This window comes from Populus trichocarpa, chromosome 4, assembly GCF_000002775.5.
Source record: "Populus trichocarpa isolate Nisqually-1 chromosome 4, P.trichocarpa_v4.1, whole genome shotgun sequence".
NCBI lineage: Eukaryota > Viridiplantae > Streptophyta > Magnoliopsida > Malpighiales > Salicaceae > Populus > Populus trichocarpa.
The window spans coordinates 9,132,612-9,154,836 of record NC_037288.2 but is presented as its reverse complement, the minus strand read 5'-3'; the positions used below and the strand labels follow the sequence as shown (position 1 = coordinate 9,154,836).

Here is a 22,225-nt window from a genome sequence, read left to right as displayed (position 1 = left end):
GTTAAATATAAAGAGGGATAGGAGACATTATTAATCTATTTTAACACAAAAACCAGCTTCTTTTAAAAAGACGAAAACAACCCTAACACCGACCCGCACATGCATCTGCTTTCCCTTTTCAAAAACCCTCGCTGGTAAGTTTCCCTGTAGGGACAACCTCGGCCTTTTCAATTTCTAGGGTTTTCAACTCCGATTCTTCTCTCTTATTCAATTCCAATCGTTTTTCTCTTTTATTGATCATGATTGATTTTTTCTCTGATTCCTGGTAATTAATTTGACCTTTTTCTGAGCTGTACAGCCGGTTCTTAATCACCGACCGACATTATCGAAATTAGGGTTTTATTGTTTTTTTTTTCTGAATTGATGGTGCTTGTAAATGATAATGTGTTTCTTTTGAATTTGCAGCAGGAGAGGAAACCCTAATTAATTAAAGATGTTGACAAGGAGATATAATTTGGAAGGCAGTGATTTTAATAACCTTAAAGCTCATTGCTTTTCCAATTCAAGTTCACTGAATAGTCTTTTGGATGATTGGCGGAAAGACCCTAACATTGATTTTTTTCGGGGTTTAGTTAGAAACAACATGTAAGTTTCGTATTTATTTTTAATTTTGTTTTTCATTTAATTTTGTGTTTGTTTATTGTATGTGAGATGCTGAATTTGTTTTTTTTAGCGTTGAGATTCTCGAAAAGGATAGGAATTATCAATTGCAATTGCAAGGATGGGATTATGTTAACGTGTTAGAGAACCAGTTGTTTTTTAAGGCTGTTTCTGAGGTAATTTCTTGTTATCTTTTCTATGATTAAGTGATGTTAAGATGGTTTTATATGTCTGTTTGTTTTTGGTTTTGGTTTTGTTGAGGTTTAAAGATGGGTTGTTGTTGTTAACGTTGCCGCATTTTAGATTATTTTGAAAATTCTTGCTGTTTTGAGTTACTCTTTGAAATGAAATTGTCTATGGTTAATACTAAAGTGATCTTATGAAGGGAAAAACTGAATGTGGGATTTGTAGTACTTGAAAAAATGAAAAATCAGTTAGGCTTGCTCTGCTTATTTTTCGAGAGCATTAAAGTGACATCATTTGTATTTGTGCGCCTTTGTAGGAGGAATATATCAATCTGGACACTCTGAGAAATAGATTACAAAGTTTAATCCTACAGCAACACAATGATGCAAATTGTGGTCAGCAAGGATCCAAATTGACAGCAATGCAAACTTTGGGTTTGACTCAGGGGTGCAGTTCAGATGAAGGAAACCCTATTTTCAATAGTTACCCCATCATTGGCAACAATAATTATAATCTGATGGGGGCTGAAGAACAGGATCATTTTGGCTTCCAAAAAGGTGAGCAATCCATCCATTTTTATAGGACTTGCTGAGAAAATGGATACTCTACTTTTATGTCTCACAATGCAATTTCTTTTCCATAGGATTATTTAACAACGAATTTAATCTAGGAACCACAAGTATGTACAATGCTTTCACTGTGGCCTCAAAGCAGATCGGTAATGAGATGGATTCCTCTCCTGATATAAATTCGTCCATCACCACTATCTCTTGTGGTGATGGGTTTCCCGAAACTGGAACTTTTGACAGTGGACCAGTTTTTTCTCAAGGAGATCATCCATATCATCTTGAGGCCTTCAAAGACATTTTTCAGCAGCAACATTTTGATCAAAGTATGTTTATCTGCATTTCAACTAAGAAGTCTTAGTTTTTTAAAAGAATATTTTATACCTTAGTTGAGGTAATTGCTGCACATAGTATTACTTTATGCAATTCTGTAATAGCGAGTCATTTATTGGAATTTATAAATATTGAGTAAGTGGTGAATGACAGACAACTTGTGCTTGCACACCAGTTTATGCAAAATCTAAATCACACTTGCAATTTTCAGTATGTTTTCTTTATTCCTTGCTTTGGTTATTCTAAACTGTGGTTATTCTTGGTCGCTCTGCTTTTCTTTTTACTTGTTTCTTCAAGGTCTTAAAGTATGATTGTGGCTGATGATGCTTTTCAAAACTTTTGTTTAGCTCCAAGTCCAATGTGAAATATCCTTTAGTTATTGGTTCTCTTAATGGATCAAGGAGAAATGGACTTGTATTGCCCATGTCATATTAATACAACATGATCACATTTGCAATATGGTACAAGCTTTTATCACTATAATCTGGCATTTCATGAATAGGGCTTCCAACTTTGTGATTTGGTGATGTCCTGGTGTGTTTGATTCTTTCCTGTCATCCTGTTACTTTGAGATTTTTTTTCTATGTTGGCATACATTCCGTTCTTTGTTTGTATCAACATGCTTGTGTTTATCTTTTATGTGGCATTCCTATCAGATCTCTAGCTATTGTTTTGCTCGTTCTTTTGTATGTTTTGGTCATCACTTTGTGCTCATGAGTTCAACCATTTGTGTCAGGCAACTTGAATTTGGTGAAACTTGGAAGCTTGACAAAAAATGAGAACCATTATGGTATGCCTTTGTCCACTTTAGGTGAATGCTTGGAGTATTCAAATTCAATTCTGCAGATCCCAGATTACTCTGGAGTCTCAAGCATTCTACCAAGTTCCAGCACAAGGTTTGGCATAACAAATTCAACTCCTGATAAGCTACTGGAATCTAGAGCACAAGTATTAGAACAGACCCAGCAGCAGTCTTGTCAGTTATATGGACAGTTTAATAAGGCATTGGAGGTCAAAGTACCAAGTCACTTAAAGGATCACAATAAGTCTTGCAGGCCAACATCTGGACATAAATCTATGCATTCTCAGCTCCCGCTCCCTTCAGAACAATCACACGGGGTTCGTGTGCCTTCAAAAAGTTCTGCACCTCTTCAAAAAGTGGCAAATTTAAATAACCTGCCATTTTTTTCTTCAAGAGAAAAGGTCTTAGCTGCTTATGTCAATTCCAAGAGATCAACGATCCCAATGGTGGACTGCCTAGATTCTTTCCTTAAGCATTTCCATTCAACAGTGTGTGACAATAGCAAGTGCTATTGTGAAAGTCTTCGCCCACTGTTATTGCATTTTGATAACTGCCTCCAAACTGATTGCCTTGTATGTGCTCCTAGCCGAATTCTGTGTAAAACTGATAAACTTGGTCAGAACTCTAAAGAGGTGAAGAGTGGTCATAAACGGGAGATCATTGATACAGATTCTAGTGGTTATGGATCTTGCTGTTCAGGAGACAAAATGCCTCCTTCAAAGTGTCAGAAGATGGAAAAATATTCTTATTACTTTTCATCTGGAGATGGAATCGCATCTGTGGTTGCTCCATTCTTGGTTCAATCTGATGGTCTTGGAGGACCCCTGCCATTGAAGCAATTGCCTGAATCTCCTGTATCTATTAATTCTGAGTTTTTTGGGGTGAATAATGAATCACTGATGAATTCCATGGAAAATCCTACAAGCTCTGATCAGATCAGGAGCAAAGCTGCAGATAGTTATCCCAGATTGATTTGTGAGAGTGTTTCTGCTCCTTTTAAGGAGCACATTGTTGGTTGTAGTTCAGGAGAGATGGACTCCAGAAGTTCTAGTGGAGTTGCAGACGTTATGAAAGGTGACTGCAACCAATTGATGAATAATTGTATGCCTATTGTCTCTGAAGAGGTTGGCGCTGCTTTTAACAAGGAGGCGATCCAAGTCATATCTAAATTTCATTTAGCCAAACCAGCTATAGAGCATGAGCTAAATGCAACAGTTGCTGAACATGAAGATGGAATGAAATCAGAAAGTTCAAAGATGAGAGGTGCTTCCTTAATTGATTTTTTCACACCAGAACAGATAGAAGGACACATGTCCAGTCTTGAGCAGTCGATGTGCCAGGTGAATACATCAGCATTACTATATATATATATATATTAATCTTTAGAGACTAGAAGCACATTTTTTCTGTAGATGTTTCATCTTGATGCTGAAATTGAAAGATTAACATATCATATCGGCTTAATTCGGAAATCTTGCTTAACCTCTCTGAGTGAGTTATTTGAATGCAAAAAACATGCACAGAAGAGAAAGAGCGAAACAAATGAACATATCCTTTTAATTGAACCTTTCCCAGCTATCTGGGCCTAGCTACAGAATCTTCTTTCTGATGTTTTCTAGACGGGGCCATGAATTATGATAAGAGGTTACCATATTGCTTCTGAGTGCTCGCAACTGTTTTGCACACTTTGTTTTTCTTGTTGTTTCTTTTCCTTTACATTGTAGCTTAGGTCATTATTGCAAATGAGCAGAGATTTTACTTGGTGTCTTAAAGTCAATCCTCTAAGAGTGAAAATAGTTGTGTTAAAAATGGGAAGTTATGTAAATAAACAACAGACCATGTGCCAATCACCGTTACTATGAGCCTTTTGATATGAATGGAAACTAGGGAGTCCAGTGATATATATGCTTTGGTGTAACCTTTATAAATTTGATCAATCAAGCAGGAAAAAAATGTCATGGAAGTTAAGTAGATTGGATCTGAAGTCTAAGTAGCTGCAGATCTACTTGGGCAAAAGCTTGAGTCTGTATCCAATGTGTGAAGTTGTGTGTTCATATATTATTTCCTAGAAAACATGTAGCTTCTCACCTGGAGTTCAACATTTGCTCTTCTTTTTCTCATTTTGTTATTACAATTATCTATTTATATTGTCTGCTGACTTGAGGATATCCAATGTGTGTAGCTGTGTGTTCATACTCTTTTTGATGAACACTAAACACATTTGTGCATCTTCTTTTAGAGAAAATCAAATGAAGAAGACAAAATAATAAATCATGTCAACGAGAATCGATGCCAGTTATGTGCAGAAGATAAGCTTTGGTTTGCCCCAGTGCCTATATATTGCTCGTGTTGTGGTGCTCGTATCAAGCGGGGGGTGATTTATTACACCTCATCAGATGAAAATGGCACGCAGCCTTGCTTTTGTTCCTTATGCTTTAAGAGTTCTCCACCTAAGAAGATCACATTCTATGGAATTACCATTCTCAAGGAAAAGCTTCACAAAAGAAAGAATGACGAGGCAACTGACGAACCCGTAAGCTAAGCATAATAAGTTTATTTTGTTAAATCTGTTCATTTACAAGGGACCTGCTCTTAAGTCTGCTGTGCTCTTGTAGTGGGTCGAGTGTGATAAATGTAAAAGGTGGCAACACCAGATATGTGCTCTGTTCAACGATAAAAGAGATATGGAAGGAAAAGCTGAGTACATCTGTCCCAAATGCTGCTTGAAAGAAATGAAAAGCGAGGAGTACATGCCATCAACTAAGGCTGCTATTTTTGGTGCAAAAGATCTGCCTCGTACCAACTTGAGTGATTTCATAGAAGAAAGACTTTTTAGGCGTCTTAATCAAGAGAGAGAAGAAAGAGCAAAGTTTATGGGAATGAACATTGATGAGGTTAGTTCTCAGATGCAAATTTTTACAAGGATACTGTGTTTTTATGTGCCTTGTTGTGCATAAATAGTTGATAAATTGTGAACTGGTTGTCCATTGTAGGTCTCAGAATATGAATAGAAAGCAATGCAATTAAATATGAATTGACCCATATTTAATTTGATTCCTTCATATAATATAAGCTTATAAAAGAGCAAGCATTTGTGGGTTTGAATGGGAATTTGTTGTTAAAGAACGAAAATGGATACAAAAATAACAGTTCTAAAGGACTAGATATTTATGATTATATCTTTTCACTCAAATCTGTCTTCAAAATCTAATTTATTATGATCAATGTTATGGACCTTTAAGTGTGTTGTTTTCTTGAAAATAAAAATGAACGTAAAGATAAACATTTGCTAGAATTATGTGGTAATGGACAGTTCATGCTTAGGTCTGATTTTTCTCTTTTGCATTTTTTTGTTATTGTTTAGTTTACAATGGATGTATACATGCTCTACAAGCTTAGCCTAGGAACTAGTTTGATATGTATGTTCTATTGGTTTCCAGGTTCCAGAAGCTGAAGATCTTGTTCTAAGAGTGGTGCTATCTGTTAACAAACAGTTGAAAGTGAAAGAGAAGTTTCTGGAAATCTTCCATGGTGAGAACTACCCTGCTGAATTTCCCTACAGATCAAAGGTAAGAGGTTGCAGTTAACAGTTAACCACATGCCTAATATTTCTTCATGATAATTCTTTCTGGACAATTTGGGAACTTCTTTAAACTCTCAAAAAATAATAATGGCATCCCAAAATTGTACTATACAGCAAGGACCTTCCTTGATCTTTCTCAAAATATAGGGGTCTTTACCAATTTATGCCTCATGTCTTAATTTGCCAAAACTCATAGAAGCGCAAATATTGATAACCATTAGCACAAGGATGTTAAGCGTTCCTTTATTTTGGTTTCTGTAAATTCTCTATCTTTTAGTATTGTGGCTGTTTATGTGGTTTATGATACAACCTCACTGCTGGTTCTGTTCCCTTTTAGGTGATTCTTTTGTTCCAGAGGATTGGAGGAGTGGATGTTTGCCTTTTTGGCCTTTATGTCCAGGAGTTTGGCTCAGAATGCAGTCAGCCAAACCAACGCAGTGTTTATATTTCGTATCTTGATTCTGTCAAGTACTTCAGGCCGGAGACAGAAACTTCAACTGGAGAAGCTCTTCGTACATTTGTTTACCATGAAATATTGGTATGGTACTTCACATCAGTTACTACTTATTTGGTATTTGTTATTTAGTAACTGGAATGACTCATTTTTATTTTTACTTATTTTTGCATCCTCAGATAGGGTACCTTGAATACTGCAAGAAACGAGGTTTTGCAACCTGCTATTTATGGGCCTGTCCTCCTATAAAGGGAGAAGATTATATCTTATATTGCCATCCAGAGAACCAGAAGACTCCAAAGTCTGATAAGCTGCGACAATGGTCTCTCTCTCTCTCTCTCTCTCTCTCTCTCTGTGTGTGTGCGCGCGCGCGCGCGCGTCTGTATGTGGGTGTCTGTTTGTCTGTCTGTGTGCGTGTACATTTGCAGGTTCAATGGCAGTGCAATTCCCTTGACATTTGAGCATAGGCTAAGTTTCAATCCTATTATCCTTTCACATCCTAATTTGCCATTAAGCTAGTTTATGTGATCTAAATGGCACTGATGTCATCCATTAGGTGTGCAACACGTTTACATAATGTTTCAAATATTAGTCTGCTTTTGATGGAAGAATGAATATGATGCAAAAATCTAAAGGCTAAGAATTAAATTGCTCTTTTTTTATCCACAAGGTTCAATATGAAAATCATTGAACCACATAGACCTGCACTGTCACTAACTTGCATTTCCATTTGTAGTGGTGGTTTGAACTGTCTCTCAGTGTTATTTAGGGGCACACTGGTTTTATTTTGGTTTCACCATTTTATAGCAACATAACCCTATCCTTGACTTGGGCCCACTGATTTTTGTTTGCTCAGATCCCCATGGCCACTGCTTTGTTTGACTTTTTTCCCTTCTCCCTTCTAAGTGAATGTTTTGACAAACTAACTAAGCTAAAATATGCAGGTATCATTTGATGTTAAGAAAAGCAGCCAAAGAAAATATTGTGGTCAATTGTACTAATTTATATGACCACTTCTTTGTCCCTACTGGACATTTTTACTCGAAGATAACAGCAGCTCGTTTGCCTTACTTTGATGGTTGCTACTGGTATGATGCTGCGGAGGATATCCTCAAGAACATTGAACAGAAAACTGGAGTATATGCAGAGAGGAAGGTGAAGAAAGTAATGACAAAAAGAACTCTAAAAGCCATGGGGCACACAGAGTCCTCTGGTGGTAACACCAAAGCTATTCTAGTAACAAATCATGTAATCCACTGATACTTTTTTTTTGTTTCTATTTGTTTTGTTAGATATTTCTGTTCATGCAATCATCGTAAGTTTATCATTATCTTTGTGACTTCATAGTCAACTAAGAGTTTCAATGAATAATTTAGGAGTTGATGGGGCAAAACTGAGAGCTTAAACTTGTTTGTTTCTTATATCTAACTAGGTAGGTGCTAAGTGTATTGCAAAATAGCAGAACCATCTCTTATTTAATTGTTTCAATTATCTCTTACACATGGAAAACTTTGTAGTGCAGAAACTATATCTATCAAGGTAAATCATATCATAAAGCATAGTTTAGATTCCTGAAATAATAAAACTAACAGTTCATGATATTAGTTATAGTGATATGGTTTCTTAGGGCAATAATTCAATTTTTCAGATCACGTCTTAGAGTTTGTCAACCGTCCCAAGCATCTAAATCTAAGCTATTTTTATTGGCTTTTGATTTTATACCCTATTATTTTCCAAAGCAACTGGAATTACAGGAAGGGAAAATGTGTAGCAGCATAATTTTGCACATGCATGGCCTACATGTTACTTGTTTTGACACTTGTTTCTTTTATGAATTCCGAAGCTAATTGAGTGATTGCTTTTTTGTTACTTAACTATGCTATTCTTTAATTTTTGTTATATTTCCTCTCTCCCTTGATCAGCTGAGGGGTGGTCCCATGTGTGGTCGCAAGGAGGACTTCATGGTTGTTCATTTACAACATGTATGCACTCATTGTCATGAAGTGATGTTATCTGGAAGCCGATGGTTTTGCCGACAGTGCAAAAATTTTCAGCTATGTGAAAGGTAATTAATGTAAATAGCGCCTTAAACCATGATGGTGCTTGTCATTTTACTTAAAACATTGTTTCCCACTATTGTCTGACCAAATGGTGGAATTATTACTTGGAAATTAATTGTAGTTCAATACGCATTTGCAGATGCCATGTTGTAGAGAAAAACCTCAATGGGGAGGACTCGCACTCCTTAAATAACAAGGAAAAACATGTACTCTTTAAGGTGAGAGTCCCTGCTAAAATTACAGGATGATATTTGTAATTGCAAAGATAATTACAGGATGATATTTGTAATTGCAAAGATGACACAATTGATACCTATTTCTTTCTTTTCTTTTCAGGTTATGGTGAAGGGGATACCGTCCGATACTGAGGATAATGATGCTATTTTAGAAAACTGGCATTTCGATAATAGACATACTTTCTTGGGTCTTTGTCAGAAGAATCATTATCAGTTTGATACGCTTCGCCGAGCCAAGCATTCATCAATGATGATCCTGCATAATCTTCATAATCCAACACTGCCAGCAGCTGGGACAATGTGCAAAATTTGTCATAAGGATACTGATACACTGGATAGAGATGTCTGTGCTGCGTGCTATCACAAGAAAGACAGTTCTTTGCATGTCTATAAGTTGAATCAATGCTCTCCAGCAGCTAATTATGGAACTGAGAATGTAGATGCTCATCAAGAAGCACTTCAGGCATGATGAATCTCCCTCACATGTTACTGGTCTTTAAGCCATTGTTTTAATACAAATGATTCAAGTTCTTCGTGTTCGATTTTATTTCTTCTCATGCATACATAGGGGATGTAGGACCATGTGTGTGCGCGTGCATTGCCAGACATGTAATGGATTTAGAATATTAATGCTCTGTTTGACATTTTGCTAATTTGGTGGCGCAGCTGAAGGAACAAAATCTTTCTAATTTGGTGGCACAGCAACAAAAGGAACTGCTAAATCTTTTAATGCATGCCACTCATTGTCGAGCAACAAGTAGTGACCCCTGCTCTTACCCAAAATGCCTCCAAATTAAAAGGTTGTTCTGCCATGCAAGGAAGTGCAGCATTCGGTCCTTTGGGGGCTGTCAACACTGTCAGAAGGTATGGTACTTGTTGAAGCTACATGCGGGAATTTGCAGACAAACAGATTGCCGTGTACCACGCTGCATGTGAGTTCACAGTTTCCATTTCCAGTGTCACTTCCTAATCACGTGAGTTTAAACTATACTTGATTTGCCAGATCCATGTTTTGAAGTGTTTGATTTAAACTTTGTAGAGATCTAAAAAACCACATGGAGCTGGAGCCTGGAGGATGATTAGTCGGCAGCAAGCACCTGAAAACCAAGTGGCAAATGATTATCCCAACTGTATATATGAACAGACTTGTCGACATTCCTAACCAAATACTGCGTGCCAGAAAAGAGTCAATTGTACAGTTAGCTAGGCTTGAAAGTTACGGAATTTTGTTAGTGGAAGAGGAAAAGGTCTGTAACCTAAGCATATAATTAATATTGTTCTTTTTAAGCTAGAAGTTTACCCTAGAATGATAAGATAATCTCAATCTTAGGAAGTTTTTTTCCTTCTAGTCTAGGCTTATTTATGCTGTCAGCATGGCAGATCACTGGTCTCTAGTCATGTGCAGCTGTATCTATACATTGTATATCATCGAGTATATATAAATATTATATTATATTAATTAAGTATTAAGTATAAAGCTAAAAGTATGTGGGAAAACAGTGTTCTCCCACATCAATTAGGATTACAATCTACATTGTTTGTTTATTTTTTGTTATTGATTTTGATGGGTCATTGTTTCTATAAACCCACATCATTTAAAAGCTAACTTAAGAAAGTCATAATGCAGGATGAGATTATGTCCTTCTAGGTGCTCAACTCTAAGTTGAGTAGGGGCATGACCGTGTCCAACCCCATGTTGGGCAAGGGTATGACTGTGCCTAACTTCCTGTTAGGTTAGGGACGCACCTGTACCTAACTCTATGTTGTGTTTGGAAGCGTTCGTGCACAACCCTATGTTGGGTTAAGGACATGACTATGTCCAACTTCATGTTAGGTTGTGGCACCGCTGTCCCTGACTATTCTTGGGTGCAATCATGAGCTTTACCCGATTCCTCCTGGGCTCAGGGTGTGAGTTGTACCCAACGTCCCTCAGGTTAAGTGCGCGGTTGAAGGGTCACTCTACACTGAGCCTCCCATACCCTGAGTCTGGGTTGATAATTATGATATCCATCATACTCTCATTAAATACAAACAAGCAGTTCATGCTTACATTAATTAAATGTGATGGTAGGAGTAATGAAATAATATTATCTTAATCATAAAAGATTACTTTTCTACCATTCTTACGTTGCATAAGGCAATTCAAATCAGGTAATATAAAAGAAAATGGAAATATACAGAAAAGGAGAGAGACATATCCAAAGACATAAACACATTCTCAACTTTTTCCCTTCACCTCTAGATCTTCTTCCCCAACCTTTTCTCAATCTTCATAAAGCTTATTAATATCTTCATTAATGTTGTTTTTTTTACACAAATATTCCTAATACTGACTTGATCTTCAGAGGTCCCCTATCAATATCCCAGGGGATTTTGTGTAGGCATTTATTCCAGAAGAGTTTCATATCCCCCTAGGAGAAGATTTGCCAAAGGAGAAGCCTATGTAGTCTTGAAGTGGAGGTCATAGAACTCACCATAAATGATGTATAAGAATTTCTAGGAATAATTCATCCGAGAATATCCCCTGTGATTTTTATAACCTCATTAATTGACGCCATTTGTGGGGACCTTATAAAAAGCTAATTACTTCTTCAGCAAGAAAGTAGACTTTGACGTGCGGTTTTATCTAGCACACCACCATGGCCGATCCACACACACCATGGCATATCATGGATGCCCACATTGCTGTTGGTAAGTCCGTCCAACCCCAGATTGAGAAGATGGCTGAGCATATATGTTTGCTTTCTGAGGAGGTCATCAGATTGAGAGGACAACTCACAATTCATCCTTAACCTCATCACGATATGAAAAAGGCTAAACAAGAAATCAAATAAAATATTAAAATAAGAGGAAACACTTTTCTAGGAATATAGGAATCAGTATCTAATGACTTTGACAGTTCTAGTAGAATAGAAATGAAAGAAAAAAGGAATGACATAATAACATAATAATAAGATCTGAATCTCAAAACATAAAAAAAAGGGATATAGAGAAATTGGTAGACGCTACGGACGTAATTGGATTGAGCCTTGGTATGGAAACTTACTAAGTGATAAATTTTAAATTCAGAGAAACCCTGTAAAAAAAGGGGTAATCCTAAGCTAAATCCTATTTTTCAAAAACAAACAAAAAACAAATAAAGGTTCATAAAGATAGAACAAGAATACAAAAGGATAGGTGCAGAGACTCAACGAAAGTTGTTCTAACAAATAGAGTTGACTACGTTGCATTAGTCAAGTAAAGGAATCCTTCTGTTAAAGTTAAAATTCTAGAAATTCAAGAAAAAAGTGTCGCCCGTCTGTGCGCGACGTCGCGACGATCGTTCAACCCTCAGGTGTGTCGTCTGTCTAGGTAAATATGGTAAGACAATGAATTCTTGTCTTTTTCCATGGAAAAAAGGAATGAGAGTCGCCACCTACTATTTTGGTCACTAAGAACCCTAACTGGTCTCAGAGATCGGATACGAAGACTGGTTGCGTAAAAGGAAGGTATTAACACCCCAAATACGTCCTATCTAAGGTATGCTGCATTGTTTTAATGTCTGATAAAATCTAAGGTTTTGTTGCGTTTTCTAGTCGTTGGTCGGTTTTAAGGGTTCAAGTAAAAAACCCTCCTCAATAAGGAGGTTCTTTATCTTATGGGTAAAAGCTTAACCGTTCTAGTGTCCACAAAAAAAAATTGATATCCGGAATGCGTCTTACGTGTAAGGTCATACCCTGGATACTAAAAGACAAACAAAATAAAATTTTTTGTTGTTTTTTGAAATTTTGGCCAATGTTCTCGTGACTTTAATAAACTGGTTATTAAAGCCAAAATACATGCTAAAATATATCTCTTTTTTGGTGTATGGAAAACACAATATGATTTTTTAGCTTTGAGATACTTGGTTGTATGCACAAAACATTTTTTCTTCTTCTTTTTTTAAATTTTTTAATTTTTCAAAAGGTGACGAAAATCAGGTATGTTAATACCAGCTTTATATTTTTACGACGTAAAATACAAACCGATATTAAGCAAAAAAAGGCATAGATCAAAAAGTGGGGAAATCACAAATATTGAAAAATATTTTTTCTTTAATTTTTTTGAAATGGGCCGGACCTTGCCCAAATGTATGGGCTGGGCTGAACCCAGCCCAACTACGTGGGCTGGGCTTAGCCCAGCCCATCTGAACAGTGCTCTCCACTGTTCACATGCTACGTGAACAGTAGAGGCGTGGCAGGGACAATGACGGTTGTAGAGAAGGCCGACCTGTGGTGGCGTCGAGTCGGTGCTGCTGGCGGTGGTGGTTGCAACGGCGCTGCTAGTGGTGGCTGGGGGCACGGTGGCGCACTCCTGACTTCTTTTTCTTCGTTGTGCAGAGGCGAGAGCCTCTGTTTTTTTTTTTCTTTTCTTCTTCTGCTCGACGAGCTGCTGCTGCTGGTGGCGATGGAGAGGAGGCGCAACAGTGACACTGCTGGGCTGAAGGTGGTCGTCCTCCCCCTCTGCCCCTACATTTGCCTTCTCTTTTTTTCTCTCTCTTTCTTCTTCTTCTTTTCTGGTTCTCCTCTTTTGCTTTTTTCCCTTATTTTTCTTTTTTTTTACCTCTTCTCTGCCTCTGTATTAATAGGAAGAGAAGGGCGGTGAAATGGCCTGCCTCTGTCCGGTCAGGGGACAGGGAAGGGCGGTTGGGGCGGCCTCTGTGCAGCTGCCCCAGCGCCACCTAAGGGTTTGTCCCCTCTGTTTTTTTGCGTTCGTGGTAGGCCACCGGTCAGTATTTAGGCAAGTGGGGTGTTTTTTCGGCGTCTTTTTGGGTCCTCGGGGGAAGAGAAGGTGGTGAGAAACAGGGGAACAAAGCTTTCTTATTCCCTTATTTTCTGCGCGTCCAGGGGAAGAAGAAAGGCTATAGTGTCGTTCAAAACGACTCTGTTTTGGGTTTTTTTTAACAGTGTATGAAACGGTGTTGTTTTGGCCAAAACGCGTCGTTTTATTTAAATGAAAACGACGCCAAACTTATGTCAAAGTACAAATCAGTCCTCAATTTGTGATTTTTTCAATCGAGTCCTTAATTGAAAATTTTGATCAATTCAATCACATCCCTGCCAAGATTAACAGTCAGCCTTGAAGTTGGCCACCTTTTCCACTTTGGTCCTTGGTTTCTGATTTATGCAATTCGACCCTCAATTGATCAACAACAACTTCTAATTTTCTTCAATTTAGTCCCTGATTTAGTCAATGTCAGCCCTCCTATTTACGCACCTTTTGCAGTTTAGGGATGTTCTTCATCAACAGGGCTCTCATCGGTCAATGATATACCGTCAAATTTCAATCTTTGTATTTTTGAACCTCCTCAACCAATTCTTGACCATTTTCTGAGCATTTTGGCATCCTCTTTTCATTGTTATATTTTTTGATAATATTTTTTGTTTTTTGTTTTTTTTAAGAGAGAGAAAAAATGTAAATTGGAGAATAACCCAAAAATGGGTTATGACAAAAAAAGAAGATAAAGTAAAGTATAACCCTATATATATAATACATGGGCATACATACTGAAATATTATCTCAAAGGATTCTTCCAATGTATCATTTCTGGGTTCAATGGAATTCATAGGTATAAGAAGAAGCTCGCCAAATAGAGAGTTTTTCTTTCGACCATCTTTCGATTGTTAATACGATATATAAGTACCACTACTACAAATAGTACTACACCGATAGTGAAATATCAATTGCTTGTTGAACCTTGTGAATTGCGTGAAAATATGATACTTCATATTCAGGAGTCCAAGAGTTTTATAAAATGTTCTTGATGGAAAAAAAATGTGAATGAAAGATCCCATTAAATTGAATTGGGTCTATAAATCTAAGAAATAGTGAGAATTCTTGATCTCTCTCAATTTGAAAATCCAGGATTTGAATTGACATCCTTTCATTGATTCCTCCTAAATTTAAATTGCATTGATTTATCCTAAATATTTTATTTCAATTGGAATTTTGTTATTCACCATGTGCGAGGATCCCCGCTAAGCATCTATGGTTAAATAGTTAAAACGCCCAACTCATAACTGGCGAATTCGTAGGTTCAATTCTTACTAGATGCATGCCAATGGGACCCTCCAATAAATCTATTGGAATTAACTTTGTATAAATGCAATCTCATCATCCATACATAACAAATTGGTGTGGTATATTCATATCATAACATATGAACAGTAGGAACTAGTCTTATTGAGACTAGAACTCATAGGGAAGAAAATAGATTTATGGGTGGAATCGCAATAGTTACAAATAAAATTATTCGGTAATTATTGAAAAATCAATATACTTCTAATATCGAATCAGATCAACTAGGACAAAAATAAAGCATAGGGTCGAACTCTTCTCTAATGTCAAGGTAATAGCTATGAATATCCATCGACTCCCGGGAAAGGGTAGAAGAATGAGACCTATTATGAGACATACAATGCATTATAGACGTATGATCATTACGCTTCAACCAGGTTATTCTATTCCACCTCTTAGAAAGAAAAGAACTTAAATCAAAATCCCTAACAGTATGACGATACATTTATACAAAACTTTTACCCCGAGCACACTCAATGAAGCCGTAGACAGTCAATTGAAATCCAATACATGAAATAATTTGATTTATGGGCAGCATTGTTGTGGTAAAAGCTGTAATACGAGAAGAATCATTACCGCAAAGGATAGAGAGGGAGGTCATAAACGTCTATACTGTAAAATCGATTTTTGATAGAAAAAAAATACATATATGGTAGAATCGTAACCATAGAATACAACTTTAATCAAAATGCATGCATTTATCTCATACACTACGAGGATGGTGAGAAGAGATATATTTTACATACCATAGGGGCTATAATTCAAGATACCATTATTTTTGGTACAAGCTAATTTTTAAGGTATGATTATTAAAACAAACATTCATGTCATTTAAACTGACAAATGACTATAATGGATGCATAATAAACATTTTAAATAGGAATTTAAAAGATAAAATAGAGGGGGGAGGGGTGTGCTCACAAAGCTACACCTCCTCATCAAAGTTAAAGGTATACCTTGTTTAACAATGTTGCCTCCTTTGCTTCAAATTTCTTTCTCCTTATTCAAGCTTTAGATCTCTAGTATTTCTGCTTCCAATCTTGGACTCACAAGCTCTACCTTCTACTTCTTTCCTTTCATTTCTTATCAGTACTTTATGGCCTTTATATCACGAAACTTTAGTGGTTTAATTTTCTCTAAGCTTTTTCTTTTTCTTTTTCTTTTTTTGTTTCTTTTTTCCAAAAATCCCCCTCCTTTGCTCAAGAGTAGATGCTCTTTTATAAGAAAAATAAAACAAAAAATTTCAACACCATGATGGTTTTTTCCAAGAAGTTGTTATGAAAGATTTTTATTCTTTCTTTTTCAAAACCTTCCTCTCTGAAATAGGTGGTGCCTAGTCCCTTTTTGTCTTTTAGCAAACTAAAATCACACATGAGAAAATATTCGTTGAGTCTTTTCTATTATGGTGTGTTTTTCTTCAGTCATAGATGATTGAGTTAGGTATTTTGTCAAGATCATTATAGAGATTGAGCCATAAACGTATTATTTTTTGACCTAAACCTTATAGAAGGGATATAAATCTGTCATTAGGAATGAACCACACTGGATTTAAAGGTCTAAAACTCCACATTTATTGATTGGAAGGTAAGCTCTCGATTAACTTGAATCTGCCAATGCAGAGGTGGCTGATTAGGGACAAGATATTGTCGAGTTCATTAAGCTAAATAATGTACAAACATGTGATGAGGATAACTAGTCCTTGTAGAGGAGATGTTTCTAAGTCAAGTGGTGAAGATTGGGGTCTGTAAGGTGGTTATAGATGTCATATTTATTCGTCTGAAAGTGGTTACTCGATCAACCTTTTAGATAAAAAAGAAAACACTATGACCGAATAACATATCATTCATTCTCTTTATTAAAATCTGAGTGACACGTTGTTCATTTAAACTCTAAATAATAGGGTTTTCAAATAGGATTTTAGAAAAATTTCAATTTAGTCCTTGTCCTTCCAATTGAAGCATATGAATCCTCAATTGACCTTTAAACTTTTCAATTTTGGTAATTACACCCCTGGAAACCTTGATTTAAATCCTTTAATTTGATTGTCTTTTGCCCTTTTGTTCTTGGTTTGCATATTATGTAATTTCACCCCTATTAATTATCAGACTTTCAATTTCTTTCAAGTAGACCTTTTATTTAATTAATTTTAGTCCCTGAACTCACACACCTTATTTACTTTGGTTATTGGTTTTGAAATTCTTCAACTTAGCCCTCAATAAGCCTTCAATCTTTAAATTTCTTTCAATTAAACCCTGATTGCATCAATTTAGCATTTTCAAGTTTAATTGTGCCCCTAATCTTTTAATCTTTGCAAATTGATCAAAATTAGGCTTTCAAACTTGATTTATCTTCAATTCAGTCCTTGATTGAATCCATAAAACCTATTAAAAGTTAAATTAGGTCATTGAACCTAATTAATTCTTTTGATTCTGGCCAAATTGACTTTTAAACTTAATTTCTCTTCAATTATATCTTTAATTAAGCTAATTAAACCTACTAAAAGTTTAATTAAGTCCTTAAACTTAATTAATTCTTTTAATTTTAGTCAAGTTGGATTTCAACCTCCACTTTCTTTCTATTAAGTCTTTCTTCAGCCCATCGTGTCAAAGTATCTTAGTCTAGTTATTTTGGTCAATTGCAGCTGGAGGGCTTATCTCCTTATGTCCCAAAAATATTTTTGGGTTTTTTTATTTAATTTTTTGAATAAAAAATAAAATGTATTTTTTTTTATAAAACAATTTCCAGGGGATCCAAGATTGAGTTATGACAATATATTTTGGTATTTTCACTTAAATGACGAGAATTATATTTATTATGTGCTCTTACACTATAAAGTATTTTAATATCCACTTCTTATCTAAAAATCTTATAACATGAGTTTTATACCTTTTATTTGTTATTAGCTAAAGTAGAAAACTTGTAATTATGATAAAAGTATGCTTAATACTCTTGTTATTCTTGCAACAATTCTTTCTCTCTCAAACTTCTCCTCCTAGCCATTTCTAACACTTGGGAAAAATATTTGGAAGAGCAAGTTTTTTCTCTTATTTTTTGTTTGTGAGTAATGGCTAGTTGTTAGGATTTTCCTATAAATACCTAATTGATTTTCATGTAAGATCTCTCTCACACTCCTACTCTTTTACAATCTTACATACTTGATACTTTAAAAGCTTTTATTGCTCACTCTATTCTCTTAAAGCTTTAAATTCCATATTAAATTAAATCAATATTTCACATTTATGGGTTAGATTACATTTCTGTAAGGACTTGGGGTTAATTTTCATAATCTTCTCTTATATAAAGTGTGAATATTCTTTTACGAGAAATAAACAAATTGTAAAAGTGTAAGTGACACTTGAACCATTTGGGTTTATCCTTTAGGTGTAAGCCAAAAAGAGGTTTTCAATATTGATCCTTGAAAAAGATTATTTGAGAGGTTTTCAATCTTGATCCTTGAAAAATATTGTATGTAAGGTTTTATAATCTTTAGCTTGTAAAAAGATTAGGTGATAGGTTTGATTTTAAGCTCGTAAAAGGATCAGGTCTGATCTTGAGCTAATAAAAGAATTGGGTTTAATCTTAAGCCCATAAAAAGATTGAGTAAGTGATCATAACCCCGTAATATGATTAAGTTTGATCTTGAGTTCGAAAAAGAATTAGGTTATATCTTGAACCTGAAAAAAGGATTAGGAAAGGTTTTCAATATTTGACCTATGAAAAGAATTGTGTAAAGGTCCTTTCACCTTCTAAAAAGATTGTATATGATAATGAATGCTTGAATGAAGGTTCAATGAGTGGAGTAGGTGATCATCCAAACCATTATAAAAATTGGTGTTTCTCTCGCTATCATTATCTTTTTAAATTGATGCTCATTGATATTGCTTAGGTATTTTGGCTATCTTAGTTTAATTGGAGATCAATTTTTTAAAGTTTTATAAACTTAGATAAAGTCCTAATTCACTCCCCTTTTAGGTTATTTAAGTCTTTTAATTGTTATCAAAGCTTGGACTCCTTATTTGAGGTTTAATCACCTAGGAGAAAAATATCACGACATCAGAGGGTCAATGTTTGACTAGGGCTCCCTATTTTAAAGGTAATAATTATACTACTTTTCTAGAGTCAATTGTATTGAGTTGTGGGATATTGTTGAGAATGATTATATTTGAACCACAAAGATTGACTCTAATGGTAAGGTTATTCCAACACCTATAAGTTAGTGTGATGGTAAGAAAAGGCATAGTTACAATGCTAAGGCCATGATACATTCTTTTATGCTCTTAACCATATGGAGTTCACTAGGGTTAAGAAATGCAAAAAAGCTTATAAGTTACACATGAAGGAACTAGTTAAATTAAAGACTCTAAGTTGATAAGTTTTGCTAGAGAATGCAAACTTTTTAAAATGGAGCCACATAAAAGTATTCAAGATATGCACACTAGATTTATTATCTTTGTATCTGTTTCTCCCTTTCTATAAAGAAACTTTAAATACCTAGCCTAAATATTAATATTCATAGAAATAACCTAAAAATAAATTATTAGATACAATGATATAAAGAGGCACCCTAAGGAAATGTTTTAGTCATTATATGTAAGGGTAAGTTAGCTATCTAAATTCACCTCAAAAGAGTCCCTCGCTGCTCGGTTAACAAGCTATAATGGGATAAATCAAGGCCTACATGGTGGAAAAAGTATTAACCAGGATGAAGCACTATCGCTTTACCAATTTTGACCGAGAAAACTATTCATAAAAGTTTGGTAGTTTCACGAGTGTTTCTCGGGTCAATGACTAATCAAAACACCGATAGTTTTCTAGTACAACATAAAGCAATGTATGTGCAAATTAAAAGTTTTGTGTAGTGAGTATACATACACTAGTCCATATCCAATCTAGACATGAGAGAGAATTGCATGAAATAAAGTACAAAAACAATTATATATATATGATAACTATGAACGCTAACTAGTCTTTAAAGGTTGTAGGTCATGTTGTGAGAAAATACAATAAATAACATAAACAAAATATAACTTGAGGCGTGTACAAACATTGTCCTTAAGGATATTTCTTCAACACAAGGCTATCCTCCAAGATTCAACAAGTTCTTCCTCTAAAATGAGGGTTATAGAAACAACCAGACCAAGATCAAAAGGAAATACCATCAAGCCTAGCAAACACAGAAAAATAATACTATGGTTTTTTTCCAGCACTCTTTGGCTGTAAGAGTGCTTGGTATATATAGGTTGCTAACATGTAACAATTAGACAGAAAATAAATTAGAAAATTAAAGAGTTGTTACAACAATTAAAAAAAATAAAAGAGTTGTTAGGGAATTAAAGAGTTGGAACTGTTAAAAAAGTTTTAAATAAAAGAGTTGTTAAGATTTTATGACTGTTAGAAAATTAATTTCAACTGTTTAAAAAATTGTTGTTTCATTAGACAAAAAGTTCAAAAGTATAAATGTTGCCTCACGCGTGGGGAGGGGGGAATCAAAGGTTTTTCTCATGTCGACTAAACCTTATGCGTACAAACCCACTATTCTTTTCTTGTTGGTTACTATCTCATATCAAAGTTCATTATATAAACACTATATAAAAATTTTATTTTTTCAATGTGGGATAAAAACCTTTTGAAATAGTTTTCATTATTTACAAGAGGTAAGGAGCCGATTATGTAAAAGGAAAAAATAAAATCACTCTAAAGCATCTTACTTAAGGTAAACTACTTTATAATTTTTTTTATTGTTATAACCCGATTTTTACCCCCTCAAAAAACAAAAAACAAATCATCCAAAAAAAGTTTTCAAGTCATAATTTCCCAAACAATGTTCCAAAATAAAATTGTGATTGAAAAAGAAAGAAAAATAGAAAAAATACTATAGAAAAAAGGAAAAGAAAAGGAATTGAAGAAAATTTCAATTAGGGATGAAATTATGAAAACAATTGAGAAAAAGTTTGAAATTGTCTAAAAATTAAAAATTAAAAAACCAATGACTGAATTGAAAAAGGCATAAAAATCAAGAGGCTATTTGTAATGCAATCAATGTTAGATTTAGAAGAAATTGAAAGAAAAATTTTGAAATTAGCTAAAAATGAAAAGTTAAGTATTGAATAAAGAAAATAAAAGTAATTGAGAAAAAAGTTTGAAATTGGCTTGAAATTGAAAATTGAAAAGCCAATGATTGGATTAAAAAAGACACCATAATCAAGGGACCATTTTAAATGTATTTAGGGTGAAATTGAGAGGAAATTGAAAGAAAAAGGGTGCAACTATAAAAAAAAAAGTTCAGGGACCAAACTAGAAAAGACAGAAATAAAAGGGCTGTAAAAATGTGAAATTAGAGACTAAATTGAAAGAAATTTTGAGAAAATATTGAAATTGGCTAAAAAAATAAATTAAAAATCCAACGACGAAACAAGAAAATGTGAATTGCTTTGAAAAACTAAAAATTTTCATTTATTTTAAAATAAATGATGTTGTTTAAAAAAAAACTAAAATGAAATGGCATATTTTGACCAAAACGACGTTATTTCACTTAACAATTTTTTTTTAAAAAAGCCTAATATGATGTTGTTTTGGGCATGCATGAACAATACTTCTTCTTCCCTATGCATAATATAACCTACACCCTTTTAATTTTCATGTCTTTTGGCTCGATTTTTTATACTTTTTTCTCTCTCTCTCCCAAAGATAACAAACAACATACCATTCTCCTCCTCTACATATGTACTCTATATTCAATAAAACAAAAATTTACGTTATAACCCTCTGAGTTCGCTATGAAACTAGTGCAAAAAAGCCACCATGTATGGTGGATGATTGAGACTAACTCAAGGAAACCAATGACCACGATGATTCCATCAAGACAAGTTCTAGGATCTTTCTCATTGCCTATAAATAGACAAGAAAAGTAAGAGAAAAAAGGACACGAGCTAGAGAGAAAATACAAAGAGAGAGAGAGAAGAAGAAATAAAAGAGTTTTGAGCTAAAAAATGGTAGTTTCGAGCTAGTAGGTAGGAGAATAGAGTGAGGAAGAAAATAGAAAGAGAAAGAAACAAAAACAAGAGAAACCCGAAGTTAGGAGAGAAAGCCATCAAAAACCTCTCCATTACCCTACCACTACAATCTTCGCCACCAAAAACCACCGACAACCACCACGAAAGCTTTTCATGTCTCTAAAACCACCTTTAAGGTAAGCCACAACCTCTTTTCCCTCTTTTCTTCTTATACTAGGGTTTTGCATGTATGACATTATTCTCTTTGCCTTTTTCTAATTTTATTTCTATTGACTTCATAATCATGTTAATTTCAT

General features: G+C 34.9%; 1 protein-coding gene across 4 annotated transcripts; it reads left to right on the top strand.

Moving 5' to 3' along the window:
• On the top strand, positions 1–10,279 carry LOC7468371 (histone acetyltransferase HAC1). Of its 4 annotated transcripts, none has more exons than XM_052452085.1 (17): positions 1–134; positions 406–585; positions 674–776; positions 1,103–1,343; positions 1,430–1,678; positions 2,422–3,827; positions 4,727–5,020; positions 5,103–5,381; positions 5,928–6,056; positions 6,408–6,608; positions 6,704–6,846; positions 7,469–7,772; positions 8,447–8,589; positions 8,724–8,802; positions 8,921–9,283; positions 9,487–9,752; positions 9,860–10,279. In XM_052452085.1, the coding sequence occupies exons 2-17, from the start codon at positions 434–436 to the stop codon at positions 9,897–9,899; spliced, it is 4,392 nt and encodes a 1,463-aa protein (XP_052308045.1). In that variant the 5' UTR covers positions 1–134; positions 406–433; the 3' UTR covers positions 9,900–10,279. The 4 variants fall into 4 exon arrangements, with proteins under 4 accessions (XP_052308045.1, XP_052308044.1, XP_052308046.1 ...); XM_052452084.1 differs by lacking the exon at positions 1–134 and adding an exon at positions 135–265; XM_052452086.1 differs by lacking the exon at positions 1–134 and adding an exon at positions 149–301 and having other exon boundaries at positions 1,457–1,678.
• Positions 10,280–22,225: the final 11,946 nt, after the last annotated feature.